The sequence below is a fragment of the Vigna unguiculata genome, chromosome 3 (genome assembly GCF_004118075.2).
Source record: "Vigna unguiculata cultivar IT97K-499-35 chromosome 3, ASM411807v1, whole genome shotgun sequence".
NCBI classification, from domain to species: domain Eukaryota; kingdom Viridiplantae; phylum Streptophyta; class Magnoliopsida; order Fabales; family Fabaceae; genus Vigna; species Vigna unguiculata.
In genome coordinates, this window is record NC_040281.1 from 52,199,793 (window position 1) to 52,219,209 (window position 19,417).

Here is a 19,417-nt window from a genome sequence, read left to right on the forward strand (position 1 = left end):
TTTTCTATCCCGAATCATCGACCGAATCATCGAGTAGGGATGAATATTGAATTTCTCTTTTATGATTGGATTTTAATCCTCTTTTTCGTTATTGATTCAAAGACACCGTTACTACTCAATGTGATATATATAGTAAAGTTAAGGAAATATATAAGAGAAAAAAAAAATCGTGAAAATAAATTTTAAGGTTTTGAGTTGAAAGTATTATTATAAAAATTTAAAAATAGAAATAAAATTAATTTTATTTTTATTTATATATTTTCATATACAGATATTCTGTTTTTATAGTATTTTATTCCTATAAATCCTACTAAATTAAGAAACTTTTGATTGTACAATATTTTGTACTACTACACAAACCTATAATTTATTCAATAAAATATTCTTAGTTTATTACTTTCCTCGAGCTAGTAAATGAATGACATACATTACTAACTTGTTTAATAATCTTCTAAACATATGATTTGTCACCACTTTTGGTAAGACTATTTGCAAATTGTTCTTTATATCGAATATTTGAAAAATTTTAAAATATTTTTATCAATTTTTTTTTATTAAAAAACTATTAACTCTACATGCTTTGTATGATCATGTTGAATATGATTGTGGACAATGTCACAAGTAACTTTATTATTCTAATACAACTGAACAAGATATGTATGTGCATATTCTAAATCTTTGAGAAGTAGTGAGTCCTACCTTCACATAGTCAAACCATTCTTCTAAGTACAGTTTCTGTACTAGATCTAGCTACAATTTTCTGCTTCTTACTTTTGTATGTGTTAAGGTTACCTCCTACAAATGTGAAGTGTCTAGATGTTGAACTTCTATCATTAGGAGCACTTGTCCAATTTGCATCATTGTAGTTGTAGTTGCATATGCTCTCATGTACCTTAAAATTCATGTAACATTCATGTGTTTTTTACTTAAATTGTGCAGGAATTGACTAACCACACTAAGAGCATAAGTTGAATCTGGTTTGATGTATGAGAGATACACCAATCTACCTACGAGTCTCTAATATTTCCCTTCTTGTTGGTTAAAGTCTCACCTTCAATACATAACTTCAATCCCCTTTCAACTGAAGAATTTGTTGGTTTGCATGCATCATCCCCGATTCTTTCAATAAATCCGATGCATACTTTAAATGAGAAAGAAAAATACTTGACTTTGATATTAAGACCTCAATTCCAAAAAAGTATTTCAAGGGCCCAAGATCCTTCATTCTGGATTTCTTTATTAAGTACTCTTTCAATGACATTCCTCTACATCATTTCCCATAACTATCATGTCATTAACGTAGATAATAAGAATTGTAATATTTCCTTCCTTATTCTTTACGAAAAAAGGTATGATCTTGATTGTTCTATTGATACCAAAAGCAAGCATCGACTTAGTAAATCTACCATATCATGCTTGTGGTGATTGCTTTTGCCTCTAGAATGACTTCTTCAATTTGTACACCTTTTTGCTATGTATATCTGGGATCCCATGTCCTTCTGGTATTTGCACATAAAGAGAATAGTTGCAGTATCAATTTAAATTTGAAGAGTCAATTTAATCAAATATATTTTAAAATAATTTCTTTGTGAAACAAAAATGCATGTCTTAGCACTTGTGCCATAACAAAATATTTTCACCTTTCCTCATTGAGACCCTTCAATTGGTAATACTTAACCAAGTTTCTTTGAATTTTTTTGTCAAATCCAGATAATACAGATAATACAACCTTCCTCCTTTAATACATTAATCAATTTTCTTCCTTGTTTGAATGTCTTTAAAATCACAAGAGTTGGACCAAAAGTTACAACACATAAGAGAGGTTTGATTATTTGAGAGACTCACAATAGGTTATTTTCAGAGAAGGAACAACAAGGACAATATCAAGATTCAAATTTTTACAGAGATATTTCCTTCTCCAATGATAATGGATTTACTACAATTGGCTGTGGAAATATTTTTGTTAGAAACATTTAAGTTTTTTATTTGTCTAGTATAAAAGTCATGTGATAAAAAAAATGCAAAGTCAATTATCCACGCATTATTCAATATAGTGAATGTGCTTAATGGTAAGTAAATATACCTTTTCATGATTTAATTTTTCTAAGTATCAGTAAATTATTCTCATACTAGAGTATCAAATATAAATATGTACTGAATATACTTGCATGTGACACACAAATGTATTAGTGCATTGCATTAATTTTAAGAACTTGTTCAATTAATAACTACAAATCTATTCCTAATAATCTTTGAAATTATTATCTGATTTGATTCGAATATGTTAAAAAAAAATGTTTTCCAATCAGAATCTATTTGCTGATAAAAAAAAACACCAGAATCTAAATAAAAAATTAAATAATGAGTAATCAAGTCACTTTAATGTTAAAAATAGAATAAAAAACCATTAATAATAGGATATCATATCTATACCCAAAGGATTACAAGAGTTTAATGAACTACTTTAACTTCAAAAAGGAAAGATTAGCTGCTCACAATAATAAGAGTTATCTTCAAATACATAAAGAAAGTGTAGAGAAAAGAGAAATTAAACCTAAAATTCCAATTCACATGTGGTCTTCGAAGTTCTTCATTTTTCTATTTTTAAGAGAATATTCACTTATCCCTCTCAAAAAAGTTATGTAGATAGATGATTTTTCATGGTGAAGATAACTCCATCTTCCAAACGGTTGAACAAAATTGAGTTTAAAAACCTTAAATATCCTTTACTTCTTGCAAGAAATAAATAATTTTTCATCAACTCCTTACAAAATACATAATCACATATCCTTTTTTTCAAATATTTAAGGAGTTAAAACACAAGTATTTTAAACCTAATTAGGTAATAAAATTATTAAACATTCTAAACTAAAGACTTTCCCAAGTGTCATTTCTTCCTTCGAACATCTTCATCTTCAATCTTGATGTTCATATATAAGAGTATTATTATTTTGACATCTAACAAATTTTTACACACATTTCATATTCACTATTTTATCTTTCGATCTCTTTCTTTCTTTATAAATACAAAAGTTAACTTTTTTTTTTATAATTAAAATATCTTTAAAAATTCATTGTCCGCTGGTGCAAGAAGGGTAAAAAAATATTTTCGTATATAATATTTTCAAAATCATGAATGATCTGTTGTTGCAGATTGATACAGTGGAAAGTGTAAAAATCTCTTTGATCTTTCAGAAAACCTTTGCACACCAATGACATTTTTCTCTGCCCTTTTATACTTCTCAGTCAATAGTATATAAGAAAACAAACGAGTTTACGCATGGAAAAAATGGTGAGTTTTTGCATGAATAATATTTCTCTGACCTTACAATTGAAACAACAATTACGAAGATATAGAAATTGTAATTTGTAGGATGAATTTTGACCATACACTTTTAATTCTTGTAATAGTCTTTTCTACTATTGGTTGTATCTTATAATTTTGATTTAGTTGCACGCATTCGAAACAATAAAAAGATCTGAAATTGTGAATTGGATTTTTCTTTTGTTGTTTTCTTTTGGAGACTCTCAATATTCAGACAACTAGATCAGAACAAATTTATTGAATTGATCATGAATGAGATAATATTCTTTGACGATAATAATTTTTGTTTTTGTGGATTTTTATCTTTAATATATCAATATAAATTTGTTTTTTTTTCTTTTTTTTAATAGTTTGACAGAGATGTCAAAATGGGTTTCAACCCGTGAGCTAACCCAGCTCACCACGGGTTCGAGCTGGGCTGGATTGAGAAAAATTTAATTTTTTCAAAAGTGGGTTGAACCGCTTAACTCACAAACATTTTTTTTAATTTTCTTAATAATTATTTACTACCCCTATTATATATGTTCACAATTTCATATTTTTAAATGCTAAAATGTTGCTTAATAATATATAAATAATTTGAATATTTAATTAATTTGATTGTCAAGTTATATATGTTGATACGTTAATCTTTAACTATAATCTTTATAGTAAATTACTCAAGCAACCCTCTTATAAATAATTTTTTTCTAAATTAGCATGACAAAAATATATAATTTTTTTATTTATATTTTGTTGAATAGCATGACAGAAATGTGTAATATTAGTCATGTTTTCTTAACTATATGGATACTTTCTTGCAAACAATTCATCATATATTGGTGGTGAGCATGATCAAGACATTGGTTCTTGATTTTACTATGATTGTCATCTCATGGGTTACTTAACCCACCAACCCGTGGTGAGTTGAGCTGAGTTAGAAAATTTCTGGCTCACCATAAAGTGAGTCAGATTGGGTTCACTCATTTTCAACCCGACTCGTGGTGAGCCAACCCGTGCGAGCCGGGTTGGCTCACTTTGACATGTCTACAGTTTGATGAAATTTAATAGAATTAAATATGTTTTTGTTTCTCAAACTTCAGTGAAAATTAAAATTAATCATTATTTGAAGCCTTTGACCAATTTAGTCATTCATCTTTAGAAATGTGTGGATTTAGTTCTTTTAACCAAATTTTGTTAAGTTTATCTGACATTTCAAACGCATGATAATATTTGAGTTATTTACATTAATTATTTGACATATGTTCGGTTCAATATTAACTCAAATATTATCATGAAACGTGTTTGTAAAATCAAATAAATTTAACAAAATTTGGATAAAATTAATGATTAAATCCATGCATTTCTAAAGTTGGAAGACTAAATTAGGCCAAAATTTTAAAGATGGATTAATTCTAATTTTCATTGAAAATTCAGAAACCCAAAACATATTTAACCCAATTTAATATATCTATCGAACAATTTCACATATTAATTTGAGTTACCAGAGAAATATGTTATGAGCTATCAAATATTAGTGAAACTAACAATTACAAATACAAGCTAATCAACCATTCATACAAATCATAAACCAAAAATTGTGTCAAAATGACAATATGAATCACTTGATTCTTTTATTTTGTTTTCTCCACACATGAATAAATTTTGAAAGAATATGCAAAATTAGTTGGTAACATTACAAATTATAACAACGTTTTACAAATTAGATATATTAGACATGACTGAAGCGTTTTCTGCTAAGAAAGAACTGATTCAATACAAACAAAGTTTTTTTTCCTTTCCTCGATCCTGTTTTGGGTATAAGCAAAAAACTGGGGGAGTGTTTCAAGTGCTATCAAAGAAAATTGTGAAAATACTACTGAAAACTAATTTGGTGGGATTGTGTGGCGTGCTAATCATAGATTTTTTTGTCTGGTTTTATATGGATATATAAGGTTCAAATTCATAGGATGAGTTTAAGCTTATGTTTGGAATGTACATTTAATAGCAATTTCATTCATGAGAATTGGATTTATATTAAATTTGCATTCAGAAGTATGAATAGCACAACCTTTATGCATTCAATTCTGAAGCTAATTAATAATATGGCTGCTTTTATCCTAGAAAACATTTCGCGCGTAGTATAAAACATAATTGGATACGATAAAGAACAAGTATGGTTTTAAAAATGTTGAGAAGTATAACTCATAATGTTTGAAATTTCTCAGCTGTCACCCGCTATTATTCATGCCAAAAAAACATTCCCATGAGCTCAAATGAGCATGTACATCTTTAAAGCCAACAACAACGCTCTCTACCAGACATCAATGCTGTTATTTTTAATTTACAACCATTGATTGAGGCATGTTTCAATACGAGTCAGGAGTTTTGTTGAGAACTTGTTTATCCAAAACACAGGACTTTTTTTTTCCTTTTTTTAAAACAGAAATAGGGTCAGAAGCTCTGAAAAAAGACTTCCAACTTTATGATGAAACAGAGTTTTATTCTTTTTGTCCCTTGACTTTGTATCTTCTCTGAGACTCCAAGGAGAAATCATATGACGTTAGTGGGTTCGTCATCTTCATCCCAGTTGGTTGTTCGATAGTAAACAACGTACATGATGAGCTGTGTCAACCCAGAAAGTGTTCCCAAACCATTTGGAATCTGCCATTTAAAAACCTCAGTCATTTTTTCAAGTTCTCACTCTTTTCTTTTTTTCATCACAGAATCATAAAATAATACTTACCACAATGAATGGATCCCACTTAATCAAGGCATAGGTTGTCCACACAATTCCATTGGCGAAGTTGGCGAATGAAAGTAAGAAAGGCATGTACTTCACGCTCTTGGTTCGAATGACTTGTCTCTGCATAAGCAAACCAAAACGAAACTACGATGATAAATATTTAAGAAAAGAAATAAAAGTGCAGAATTAGGGTTACACGCACGTACCATTACAGTCAAGGGTGCGAAATACATAAGGATGTTGAAGACTATGCAGACGGGTCCAACAATGATCTTTCTTTTGTTGGGGGTGTGAACAAAGGTCATCACCAAAAACACCAGCAAGGCAAGGAAGATGATTTCAGCAAGGAAGATGAGCATGATCTTCCTCTGAAATTGTTAAGAAAAAAACATCCATTAATTAAGAATATATAATTAATTACATCAAGTTAAATTAAGTATTCTTTTTGTCACCCTCTTGCTCCAGGTTGAATAAATAAAGAAGACGAGAGTGTAGAAGATTTCAAGGAAGAAGCCAAATCCATTAATTGTGATGACAAGGGTGTTATCTGGGGTTACGAAGGGAAGTCCATAGAATGCCCACACCCCACAGTTCAATATTGTTGCAATGTATGGATCTGGCCTGAAATTTTGTACTGATTTTGACTTAAATATCGAAATAAATGTAGGTCTGCAAATCACAGTTCCAAATATATACATTATCAGTTGTTATAGCTACACCATAATTATCAATTCAGAATGGATATATAGAAAGAGAGATTGATTACACTGGTGACATGAATAAACAAAAAGAAATGACATTTCCTGTGCAACAAATAATAACAATATTAGTAACATTTTTTTAACATAATTATTACTGAAACATAGTGTTAACTAAATTCTTCCTTAAAAATGTCCCTTTTTTTCTGTTTTTCGTAATTATATCAGATGAAACGAGCAAGCATTCAGAAACTACCTGTTCTTTCATGGCAAAGAAAACAAACTAAAAAAACATGAAATTAATGGTGTGAGATTTTGGGAAACAAACCAATTATTCCAACTGCAGTTCTTACTACTTCGGAGTTAACCATGGCTACAATATGGAAACAATAAACTAATCACCGAAGATGGAAAACTAAGAAAGTAAAGTAATCCGATTTATTGAATGGAAATTTTTTTTTGTCATTTTATGTAACAAATGTGGCCATATAAATAAGTTATGAGAAGAGTCAACTAAACCAATTATACCCCAAGAAACTAGGTTTCAAGTGCTGACTTGTCCACTTTCGTTTCAGCCACAAGCATGTACTCTTTATTCGGAACTCTTTCCCTTCAACTAACTAACTGTCAGCATTTTGCCACAAACATAGAAACAGGAAGTTAGAGAATTTCTACGGATAAAGTTTGTTTATGGGATTTGTACAGTAAAAAAAAATAGGATCGACTTTCTTTTTATGGTATGTGGGATTAATTATAACCCTCACAGAATGAGCTCAAATATGACCATACACACCACAAATTTACGTTACAGATCTCGCTGGTTATGGGGTTATGACATGTATCACTACTGTTAATTGTAACTTTAACGGTAATATTTACTGATTTAAAATAAATGGGAACCCAAATCAAAATGTCGTAACATTAAATTCAACACTGTACTTGACAACTCTACTAAGTTGATATAAATATTAACAATAGTACTTAAATCAATTGCCATAATTCATACTAGTGTAAAAACAGGCGTTATCACGCATATGTATATTATTTTTTAAATATACGTGATATTATATTAATAGATGATAATATTGTAATGTTATTAAGTTAATATATAAATTAAAATTATATTTATTAAAAATAAAATGAGATATATAAGAACAGAAGAATAACCATTGATAAATAAAGAAGAAGAGAAGAAACAAAGACATCAAATTTTATAAAAAATTTGTAAAAGTAACGGTTAATTTTAAAAATTTAATAAATTATTATACTTAAAAGGTAAAATTGGTATTTTGAAATGTGGACACAAAAAGGAGAATCTCCTTTATATATTGTTATAGATAATTGAATTTCCTTTAATAAGTTTTCTTTCTTTTAAAATATAATTTACAAAGAAGATTTTTTATTGATATATAAATTTAGAGTTTGGATTCTCTGCTAATTTTTCTTTATTATTCCTCTATTGTGTCTTCAAAATATATTGATAAGTACTAATTTTAAAATTTTAAATATATTAAAATTATCTTTAAAATAATAAAATAATATTTTTTTAATATTTAGTAGAGAAAAAAAAAATTCAACAGAAACTGAGCTCATAAATTTATAGATTTTATAGATTTTAGTCTCGTGGACACTAAATACTCAAAATAGAGGGTTACTATACTATGTGTTTCTTTTATGTACACCGAGAGAGAATTTGGATAAATGGAAGGTTGTTTTTATCAAGAATTAGGGATTTATATTTCAAATCTTAGAATAACAGGAAAAAGTTCATAAATACAACCGTGTGAACAATGTAAGGGAGAGGGAAGATGAAAAGTGAGTGTAAAAGTGAAAGTAAAATATTAAAGTTTATTAAAAATTAACAGTTAAAAACGTTATATTTTATATGTAAAATTTGACGGTCAAAAACGTTATATTTTACAGGCAAAATATGGTAATTCTTCAATTGTATTATAGTATAAAAAAGTTACAGTATTTCAAAACATCGGCGGAAGAAGGTTTTGACGGGAGTCGTGGCTCCCCAACCATTTTTTTGTTGTTGTTTTTCTATTTATTTAAAAAATAATATTTATATATTATTTCTTTATTTATATTAATTGATTTTTATTTTATTTTAGTTTTTATATATTTTAAAAATATATTTATATATTATTATTTTATTTATATTAATTTAGTTTGAAATTTTTTTTTAAATTTAAAAATCACGTTTTTTTTCTCTATTATAATTTCTTATACTTTTTTATTTGGTTTTTCTTTTTCGTGTTACATTTTTTTTTCTCGTTTTATTTTTATCTCAATTTTCACCATTATTTCCTTATTATTTTCAAAATCAAATTGCACTACGATAAAATTGAAGAGTTAATAAACATTTTGGACTGAACAATTTCTTCTTTTAAGTAAGTTCATTTTTTCTCCTTTTTTTTAAGCAATTTGTTTTTTTCTTGTATGTAGCTTTTCTATGCTCTAGGCATATCTCTATTTATTAGAGATCATAAAATCATGCTTTAATTGTTGATCAAACTCTTCTTTGGATAGATAGAGCTATTTTAGGCTTTGAAGTTGTGTAAGTAAAGAACAAGATTAGGAATCTACTCTACGGTGAAGAAGCTAATCATTTAGAAGTTATTAGTTTTCTTAAAATATTGAGTCTTACTTTTAAGATTTTATTTGAGGTATTCATAATTTTATTTTTTTGTGAAAGAATTGACAATTTTATATTAGAAAAATTATGATAAAGAGTAAAAGAATTGATTCTTTTTTCAAGAGGAAGACTTGTGATAAAGATGAAAAAAATGCATCTACGTCATCTAACATTGAGAAACTTCATGATAATCCAAATATTGAAGAAAACGAAAAACATTCGGGGAAGCGTCTTCAAATCTGACAATACCCACCAAATCAAATTAATGAGGTACGAATAACTTATCTAAAACGGGGTCCATATCAAATGCATCTAGAAAATTATCCGTTATCTGGTAAAGATGATCATCCAAGAATATTTCAGTACACATGGTTTAGCTTATTTCCTTCATGGTTAGAGTATTCGCCATTAAAAGATACTATATATTGCTTACCGTGCTATCTTTTTAGTCAAAAACCAAGCGGACAACCTGACTCAGATGTTTTTATTGTTACATGTAATTGAGTTTATTTTCATTGAATTCTAAATGGCAATAAGTTGATTGTCATTAACATGTTTTAACTTTTTGAATGTTATTTTATAGGTTTTAAAAGTTGAAAGAGCATTTTGACTAAAGGTAACTTTTGTTTTTTTATATATTATTGTTGATGATAAACTTTACTCTTTCATATATATTATTGTTATATTGTTTGGATTATATTGTCATGAGAGCTTATTTTGAATAAAAAATGATGTAAAAAAATAATTTTTTTAATTAAAAAATAATAATTTATATATAACAAATATAATTTGCCCCCTTAAAATTTTTGGTCAAATTCTGTCACTATTTCAAACAATCATTGTATTAAAACTACCACAATTTATAATATTTTTTATATTGAATAAGATAAAAAAAAATTGCATTCATAATCCCAAATAACATCAAAATTAAACCGTTTAACTCCTGAGCTATCTAAGTAACGAAGCTCAAGGGAGTCATATGATCATCATCCAAATGTGTCTTTTGTAATATTTATCGTCAATTCTTTCACCACATGCCAAATTTGAAACCCGCGAAAACACTCAAATTATTCTAAACCTTTATCAAGTTATCCTTTCTGGCATGTCATAGGGACCTTCGCTTCACGCATTTCATGTGCTCCCTAACCATGTACAACTTGAAGATCACGCCATTGTGGTTCACGAACTCCTACACCACCACACGAGGCTTTAGAGAATTCAAACCTTTGTGGTTGTAAATCAGCACCATTTTGTGCAATGCGCGATACTAGAGACTTCAATGCCTTCCAGATTTATCGGTCAAACAATTTGGTCTTTTTTTTTATCCTAATAGTCTCAGTTTGCTCGTCGATTTTCAACTATGATACGACCTACAACATTGAAATATGATTGGCCTCTCGATCGATTTCGGCAAGTCAAGAACGAAAGCATTCAGATAATTTGTGGGGATCTTGGAAGATTCACAAGCTACTTGCATTCATAAACTAAGTGCATTTACGAGTTGGAGGGAGAAGAACGAAAATTTGGTAAGATAATCGAACTAAGTATTTTTGTGTGACCCTTTTGTCTTGAAAGTCGTTTAGTGAAACCCAAATTTCAAAGTCTAAAACGTATACAAAGACAAATAGAAAAGAGGCAAAGTGGAAAAGCTATGTACAAAGTGAGTTGTGTATATATAACTTCATCAGAGGTGAATGGTGAGAGAAAGAATGCTAAGGGAATGGTGAAGTTGAAGAAGAGGAAATTGAGAAGGTAAAGGTTGTCACATGTAGGGATGTCAAAAATATTCGTACCTACGGGTATCCACGGATAAAATCCGCAATGGGTATGAAACAGATATTAAAAATGGATACCCGCTACCCGCGAGTACTTATATTTTTAATACCCGCATGTTAACGGGACGGATACGGGTATTATAGTATTCGTATCCGTGGATACCCGTACCCGCTAAACTTTAATTCAAAAAAATACCTTTATATATATATATATATACATATATATTAGTAAAAAACATTCTGATCTAATATTTTCTAGGGTTAAATATGTTTTTTATCCCTCAAGTTTCAATTAATTTTGGAATTAGTCCCTCTTCGAACTTGATATCAATTTAGTCATTCATCTTTATAAATGTGTGGATTTAGTTCTTATTACCAATTTTTATTAAGTTTATCTGACATTTCAAACACATTTCATGATAGTATTTGAATTGTTTACACCGTTTGACATACTTTCGCTTCAATGTTAACTTAAATATTATTATAAAATGCATTTAAAATATCAAATAAACTTAACAAAATTTGGTAAAAATGACTAAATCCACACATTTCTAAAGATGAATGACTAAATTGATATCAAGTTTCGAAGAGGGACTAATTCCAAAATTCACTGAAACTTGAGGAACTAAAAATATATTTAACCATATTTTCTAAGCTGCACATCTTATCGTCTTTTGTCTTCATTCTTCCAGCTTTAAGTATTGGTACGTTGTCTTCTTCCAAGTACACCCCTTGACATCTTCTCTTTTCCTTCTTTGAAATTGGACATATACATCAAACCCTATATAGATAGAGACATTTATGGTATGCTTGTTGTCAAATGATGGAATCAAATTAAGAATACTTGGTATATGGCAGTTGGAGTTCAATCGAAGAAAATGGACTTGTTGATCAAAACACTAATTAAAGAATTTCTTTTGTGTTGAACGTCATTTTATATTTATTTTTATAATTATTTGGATTTGTTTGAACTTGAGTTTATTTGAACTTTATTTAAAATTTATGACAGTGATGTATTTTATTTTATTTTATTTGAATTTATGATTAAATATTTATTTTTTAAATAATTTTTAAATATCCGTGGGTACGCGTGGATACCCGCGGATATGAAAAAAATAGACGGGTACCCGCATAACGGATACCTGACGGATATGAGTATGGATACGGGACGAATATTTATCCAGCGGGTAGGGTACGGGGGAGCTACTACCCGTACCCTACTCACCCCGTTGACATCCCTAGTCACATGTTAGCACACACAACCTATTCCGGCAAAAAACTTAGAGTGATTTCTTGACCAAAGACAAAAATCTAAGAAATTCTATTGACCTAACATAAAATAAAGAACACCAAAGCTCGAAAATTGTTCCCCGTAGTTACAAAAATAATAATCGACTGACAAAATGTATTCCCTATACAAAATATCTTTTAATAAAATATCAATTAGTAACAAGACAAACTTAGACCCAATTTATGGACCCATAGACTTTAGGCCAGGTTTGGAATGTTTTATCCATCTTCAAGAATTAGGTTGGACCTTGAACGGTCAAAACAGTACACAACTATGTGACATATAATGTTCAACCCTGTTTGTCATCCCTAAATAGTTAACGTCATTGATTATGAGGATGTAATTCATCTATTAATAATGTATCAAGAAAAATTAATCCAAATTTATTGTGTAAGTTTTAAAACTTAAAACATATTTAACTCTAAAAAAAATATTAGTTTAATGGTGAAGAATTCTTTCTAAACATTTTTTTTTTCTTCTCCGTGCAACCTTATGCTTCAATTATATTCAAATATCTTACATTTGAAATAATGAATCACTGCTTAATTGAGTAGAGGTCGTAAAATATTTTATAGGAAAATTATTTTTGAAAAAATTTATTTTGATAAATTTGACAAAATTTCCATAAATAAAATTAAAACAGATTATTTTTTTTATTTTTTAACCAAAGTAAAATAATAAAATAGTATTTTTTTTAACCTAAATAAGTAATTTGATTAAGTTTGTAAAACAAAACTTTATCATTCTATCATTTTTCTATTCTACATTTATGTTGTATAAAAGAAATGTGTTGTTTTTATAGACCTCTTCGAAGTGACATGCGTTTTGACAAAGGTAAATACTGAAACATCAATTTGATTTGCCCTTTTCATTTATTCGAACATCTTTGCGCTCGTTCTATGATTGTGAAATGATTCACAGTTTTGAATGTCTCCACGGAGAGACCAGAATCGGAAAAACAAAAAGAATTTAATGAAGAAATCTAGAGATAAAACTTCATCATCTAATTTCACACCACTTCAATTCGTAACAAGAACCAGAGATATACAAAAGAATTCCAGTTTTCACATGAGCTAAGAAAAAAGCTCACTTATTGAAATTAGCTCACGGGCGATAAAAAAGAGCATGGAGCTAATTTCACAAATGTAAAAAACCTGACAAAATGTAACATGTTACAGTGTTTAGTATTTACAGAACAAAAGGCTTACGCGTATTCACAGAGGCAGAAGGGGTTGGTTCCATTGAAGTTTGCAACTCATGAATCAGAATAATGATCACCAAACGTGAAGCGATCGTTCCTGAGGAGGAGAGGAACCCTTGAGTCCAGAAGTTCTAGTCTCGTGGAAGTCCTGTATAACTTTAATCAGGAACCGCGCTTTCTTTGCGCCCTGGCTACTCCCACCCGTCACAAGCGAATAAAGCGATGGCATCACCGAAGGGTCCTTCGCCAGAACCGCCACCACCTCCGCCCCAATATTCACGCAAAGCGACAACAAGATCGAAGCAGAGTGCTCTTTCCCCGCGCGTGACGTCATAGAACGCAGCATTCCCGTCATTAACGCCAACGTCGAACCTTCTAATATCGCACGCGCCCCGTCGACATTCTCAGCCAGCGCTGCAAGAACCGCCAATGATTCAGTCACAAGCTCCTCCTTGTCTGAAGAAGCCAAAATGTCAAGCAACGCAGGAACTGCTCCAGCGGCGACCACCCTTTGGTGATTCCTAGGAAGCAAAAGCAACCCGAAAATGGCAACCACGGCGTTCTTTCTCCCGCAGGTTGTTCCTACCTTAACTAACTCCACTAAAGCCGGAATCACCTCGGGGTTCTCGCCTATTATTTTCCGGTATTCTTTCACCGAAGAAAGATAAAACATGATAGCAGCAGCTACTTGACGAATTTCGAGGCTAAGTCCGTTCTTCAGCACGGAGAGAATTACGTTTAGGCCCCCACTGGTTATGATATTTTTTGGTCCATTCGGATGTTTAGAGAGCTTCAGTAGAGCGGAGATTGCGTTCTCTTGAGTGGATTTATCGTTAGACGAAGATGCTAAAAGTTCTAGTAGAGGAGCCACTGTTCCCACTTCAATCAAACAAGACCTATTGAAAATGCTGGTTCTAGCAAGCACGCGAATCTCGTAAGCCGCCTTCTGCTGCTGCTCATGCGTTCCGAACGCCAGCCTCCGAGTCAGGAACCACGCCAGGAATTGCACGGCGTGCGCCGCCGCGGGACTACCTGCGACGATGTTGCGGTTACGGTTAGATGGGTTGTTGAGTGAAATGCCGTTGTCGGCGCAGAACTGTTGGATGAGCCTCTTGAGAGTTGTGTTGGGAACCAACTCTTTGTTGGTTAGCTTCTCCCCTGTTTTGGGACACTTGGTGTTTCCAGCTTTGAGCCATTTCTGAATGGAGGGTCGGTCGTAGGTTTGACCCGTTGACACCGTCACGGGATCCGTCATCAACTCGAGGGAAATCGGGCAGCGGAAATCTTCAGGATTAACGGACGTTAGTAATGTTAACGTTAACGGAGTCATCTCGGTGCTGCATCTGCCTTGGGATTGATTAATGTCTTCCGTAGTTTCGAAAATGACACCTCTGCAGTAACTCAAGAACCCTACCAAGCTACTGAGCAACGGAACCTCTCGCTCGTCACGATTGCGACACTCTAAGCTGATTTCCTCTTCTAGGAAAGTAATCGCTTTATTGCAATCCGTCCATGTTCTAATTTGGAGAAAGTCGGTGATTCCCTGCATGGAGCTGAGGTCAGGTTCGGTTCCCCTCGCGAACAGCCGCAGAACATTGTGGAGGGTTTTGCACGCTCGCGCGTCGCTGGGGTCCACTTCGAACTTGGCTTTCCGCGCTTGCCTCGTTACTAACTCCGCCAATTCCCTGACTTCGGCGCACATGTCGAACTCCTGAAGAGGCAAAACGTCGAGGAAGGTGGCGACGGCGCGAATGAGGTCGCGGAACTGGGATGCGACGTGTTGCGATTTGTAAAGCATTAAAAGGCGCGCTCCTTGGAGTGTGCAATCCTGCATCAAGAAGTTGATTTTTTGCAAGGCGAAGTGGAGTTCCACGAGGCAGAGGACGGTGGAGTGAGGGATTGATAAAGCCCGGTCTCGAATTTCTTGAAGGAGAAGTAAGAGTATGCCGATTTGACGTATCGTTTCTCGTGCGTTGCGACGTTGGGTAGGGAATGATTGGGGTTGAAAGTTGCATAGGGATTGAGATAGAGTGATGAGAGAGGCGAGAAGTGTGGGCGGAGATATGTCGCCGCAAGGATGAACCGCCGGGAATGATAAGACGCGGCGATCCCTTGGAGTCATTGGATTGGAAGGAACGAAAGAAGAGAAGAGAATTGGAGTTGGAAATGAATGGGCACAGGTGTAGGTAGTTGGCGCAAGCAATTATTATAAGATGAGGAAGTTGTGTTGGGCTGAGTGGAGAATCTTCTGGACACGTGGCGCTGCATCTGAGAAGGGGACTGGGAGGGAAGAGGGAAGATTCGTTTGATTATTTGGAATTGGGACACGTGGAAGAGAAGATCGCTGATATTTTCTTTTTAACTTGGAAATGGAAAGGTAAGGTAACAAATGTGTAAGTGGATTTAGATTTGGGTACAGTGAGCTCGAAGTGATGGTGGCGGGTCCCATTAACCGCCCTGACCTGACCGACAGGTGGATAAACCATGCGCCGACGTGTACTCCGGAGAAATCTAAAACTGCTGACTAGAATAATCAAAATCGCGTAACATATTTAATTTCTTTTGCTGACCACTTCAATTCTTTAATTCAAATAACCTTCTTTTTTTATTTTACGCTGAATAATAGTAAAATAATAAAATATATTGTTCATAAGTATATTAAAATTAAATCTTTATAAGATGAAATAAAAATCTTTATAAACACGAATATTCATGTATCTCCTTTTGCCGAACATAGGGTTTCTTGAACAGTAAACATGAATGAATGCAAATGGGTCCTTATTAAGTGCATATAACCTCACATATCCATATATAATTGTCCATGCCAAATCCTCATCATCTTATTTTTGTTCACACATTCACGCATTGCTTCTTCAATTAGTCGCTAATCCAATTATGATATGTGACAAAAACGATCCCAGCCTGCACGTGGACCAATCACGCTATGCCTAACACAACGCGTTTCCTTTCTTTATCACAATTATTAAACGAAAAAAAATAATAATAAAAAAAATCCAAGTACAGTATGAGAAGGAAAAGTGTTAGCCATCGGAAATTCGAATTAAAATAAAGAGAGAAAGTAAAAAGTCATTGTGGAGAAAATGACAACGCTTTCAAATATTTCTTTATTATTCTTCTGAAAACCAAATAAAAACATTTGGATTCGCTATCATTTTGAAAGGTAATAACTAAATAATGATGGAGGTTGCAGGGCAAAGTGGCCTCTAACTATTTGTTAAAAGGCCTACGTGGTTTATGTACGTGAATAGAGAAAATGGAAATTGGGCAATGTATGTAGTTTATTCAGAAATCTTTGTTTGTCCTTTCAAAGTATCTGTTGCAACGGTCCACTGGGAGAGCTGTCGTATAACGAATACACACATGCTATTGCATTGCATTCATGTTTGGATATTGAAAAATCACTTAGGATTTTTTTTTTGGAAATCACTAACCATTACTAAGCACTGTCTGTCGTTTTCGTATTAGGCATAATCTACGCGTTCATGATAATTATAATAACACGTAACTGCATCCTTCGATTCTTGGGTTGCCACGACCACACGAAATTGGATAATAATTTAGAAGAAACAACTACTACCATTTCACACTTAGACACTTGCCCAAACTTTTAAATTTATGGATCGATCACGATTGCTACAGTTCAGGTAGTATGTGGGTGCCTAATGTTTTTTAAAAAATCAAAAATTAGAGCGCATTAACAACTTACGTAAAATTTTAAAACAAAAACACTATCTTGTTTGTTTTAGGAATGTCTCGTGCCCATTTTGATTTAACAAAAATTAAAATAAAAATAAAAAACATTGTATTTTCCCCTTCCTTGTCTCTCACCTAACACCATCTTACCATAATAGTTTAGGTCGTCATGTCTTCTTTTTTCCTCTTCTTTTTGGTGTGTTAGACTCAGACGGATAGACCCATTTAACATGAGGTTTTACTTCTTTTTTTAAAAACTAAATATTAAATTATTATAATATTATTAAAATGAATTTAATTAAGAAATTAAAATACTAACGATGTGATTTTTTTAAATATTGGTATGAATTACTCACGCACTCCTTATACAAATATGGATATGTTAAAAATTTAATTTAGTCTAAGTTTAACATTAAATAAAAATGATAAAATTGCACACCATATAAAGAAAAAAACTCATAAATCTATTATTTTAAAATTTTGAGTTAAAGATGATATCAATCTCTCATAATGTAGATTAAGTTCAAATTTTATTGGTGTTATATTTCTTTAGCAGATCCTTCTTTATCTATCAAAATATGTTTACTGGGCATGGGTATATAATATATATATATATATATATATATATATATATATATATATTAAGTTATATTTTATTGATATATTATTTGTTTTTATCACATAAATCATAAAGTCCAGAAACTCCATAAATACGCATTAGAAATAGACACAATTTTCTCATACTCTCTTTTTTATTCTAAAAGATTCAAACTCTCTTTTACTTTATCATATAAGATATTTTGCGGATAAATATTTTCTTGTATTCCAACTCTAAAATATATCAAGATTCTTCAATTCAATCGGTTCTTATTATTTGTTCCAAGGTACGTATTTTGAATTTCGACAAGAACAAGATAATTTTTATATTTTAATTTGATGAAAATTCAATTAAGAAAAAAAGTAGGAAGATAAAATTTTAAAAATGTTGAATGGGGCAACACGGAGAAGTGTTAAGGTGTATCATCACCCTTGAAACTGAATAATTGTGATTGAGATGTTGTAAGGTAGATAGTGTTTATGGGTGAAGCTCATTGATTGGTTTGATTTTGTTTGGTGGAAGTCAAACTTCAAAGCAGGAAGAAGGTAGGAAGGTAGCTTGTTGAACCACAAACGCAAAGCAATGGGCCTAATTGAAGTCATGGAACAGATATTTATTTGGATCAAAACAAAATGTCTTTCTTGTACATCTAAAATTTGTAAGATATTAAATCTTCAAAATCATTATTGGTATCTTTAAATTTAAAAATAATTTGTAAATATATTTTTTTAATTTAACTATAGATCAAAAAATTCATATGCATCACGTAATACAATACTATCTATTTACTTAAATCAAATTAAACCGAAATCACTTTTAATTTGAAAATTATCTTTACCGTCATAATTAACACAAACTTTGCAATATATTTAAATTTTATAAGAACGAATTTAATATTTTAGAAACTTTACAAATAAAAAAATATATTTTACCTATAACTATATCAAGGTTATTTCTGTATACGTTTTCAATTTTCTTGGACTATTTCCTTCCTTTAAAAATAGTAAATTACGTTTTTCAAATATCTATTTCAGATTAAAAGATACCCAAAAAAATAAAATATAGAAAAATATGGCCTCTTACACTCATTAAAGATACAATATTTTAAAAATATTTCTAATATATTTTTGTTATGAAATAAAGTTAATAATATAGAAAAGAAGAAAAGGAAGAATAAAATACGAGAAAGTGAAAAGAAACTTTTTGATATCTTATCTTATTATGACAAGGAGAGTTCTATTTATAAATAATTAATACAAAATAAAAATATCTACATAAATAATATCAATCATATCATAATATTGACGTAAATAGTAATGAATATATAATTATCACATCAATGGATGACTATTTATTCATAACAATTTTAAATTTTTATAAAATTAATGACCATCGATTTATTTTGAAAACATAACTAAGAAATAATACAAAAAAATTTAGCAGAAAATC

General features: G+C 31.1%; 2 protein-coding genes across 2 annotated transcripts; both read right to left on the reverse strand.

The window, feature by feature from the left end:
- Positions 1 to 5,554: 5,554 nt before the first annotated feature.
- LOC114174946 (bidirectional sugar transporter SWEET5) lies at positions 5,555 to 7,185 on the reverse strand. The gene is made up of 6 exons (XM_028059680.1): positions 7,077 to 7,185; positions 6,817 to 6,853; positions 6,503 to 6,719; positions 6,257 to 6,418; positions 6,051 to 6,170; positions 5,555 to 5,968 (listed from the first exon to the last, which is right to left on the reverse strand). The coding sequence occupies exons 1-6, from the start codon at positions 7,117 to 7,119 to the stop codon at positions 5,858 to 5,860; spliced, it is 690 nt and encodes a 229-aa protein (XP_027915481.1). The 5' UTR covers positions 7,120 to 7,185; the 3' UTR covers positions 5,555 to 5,857.
- A 6,253-nt stretch (positions 7,186 to 13,438) lies between these two features.
- On the reverse strand, positions 13,439 to 15,852 carry LOC114178701 (U-box domain-containing protein 19-like). Its single transcript, XM_028064754.1, has one exon. The coding sequence runs from the start codon at positions 15,776 to 15,778 to the stop codon at positions 13,730 to 13,732; it is 2,049 nt and encodes a 682-aa protein (XP_027920555.1). The 5' UTR covers positions 15,779 to 15,852; the 3' UTR covers positions 13,439 to 13,729.
- Between the last annotated feature and the right edge of the window lie 3,565 nt (positions 15,853 to 19,417).

What these genes read in the sequence shown, in the direction of transcription:
- LOC114174946 (XM_028059680.1), bottom strand. Translation starts at nt 7,119, where the DNA reads ATGGTTAACTCCGAAGTAGTAAGAACTGCAGTTGGAATAATTG. An exon ending in TGTTTATTCATGTCACCAGT is followed by an intron (nt 6,720 to 6,816) that starts GTAATCAATCTC and finishes TGTGATTTGCAG; the next exon opens with ACCTACATTTATTTCGATAT. An exon ending in ATTCAACCTGGAGCAAGAGG is followed by an intron (nt 6,419 to 6,502) that starts GTGACAAAAAGA and finishes TAACAATTTCAG; the next exon opens with AGGAAGATCATGCTCATCTT.
- LOC114178701 (XM_028064754.1), bottom strand. Translation starts at nt 15,778, where the DNA reads ATGACTCCAAGGGATCGCCGCGTCTTATCATTCCCGGCGGTTCATCCT.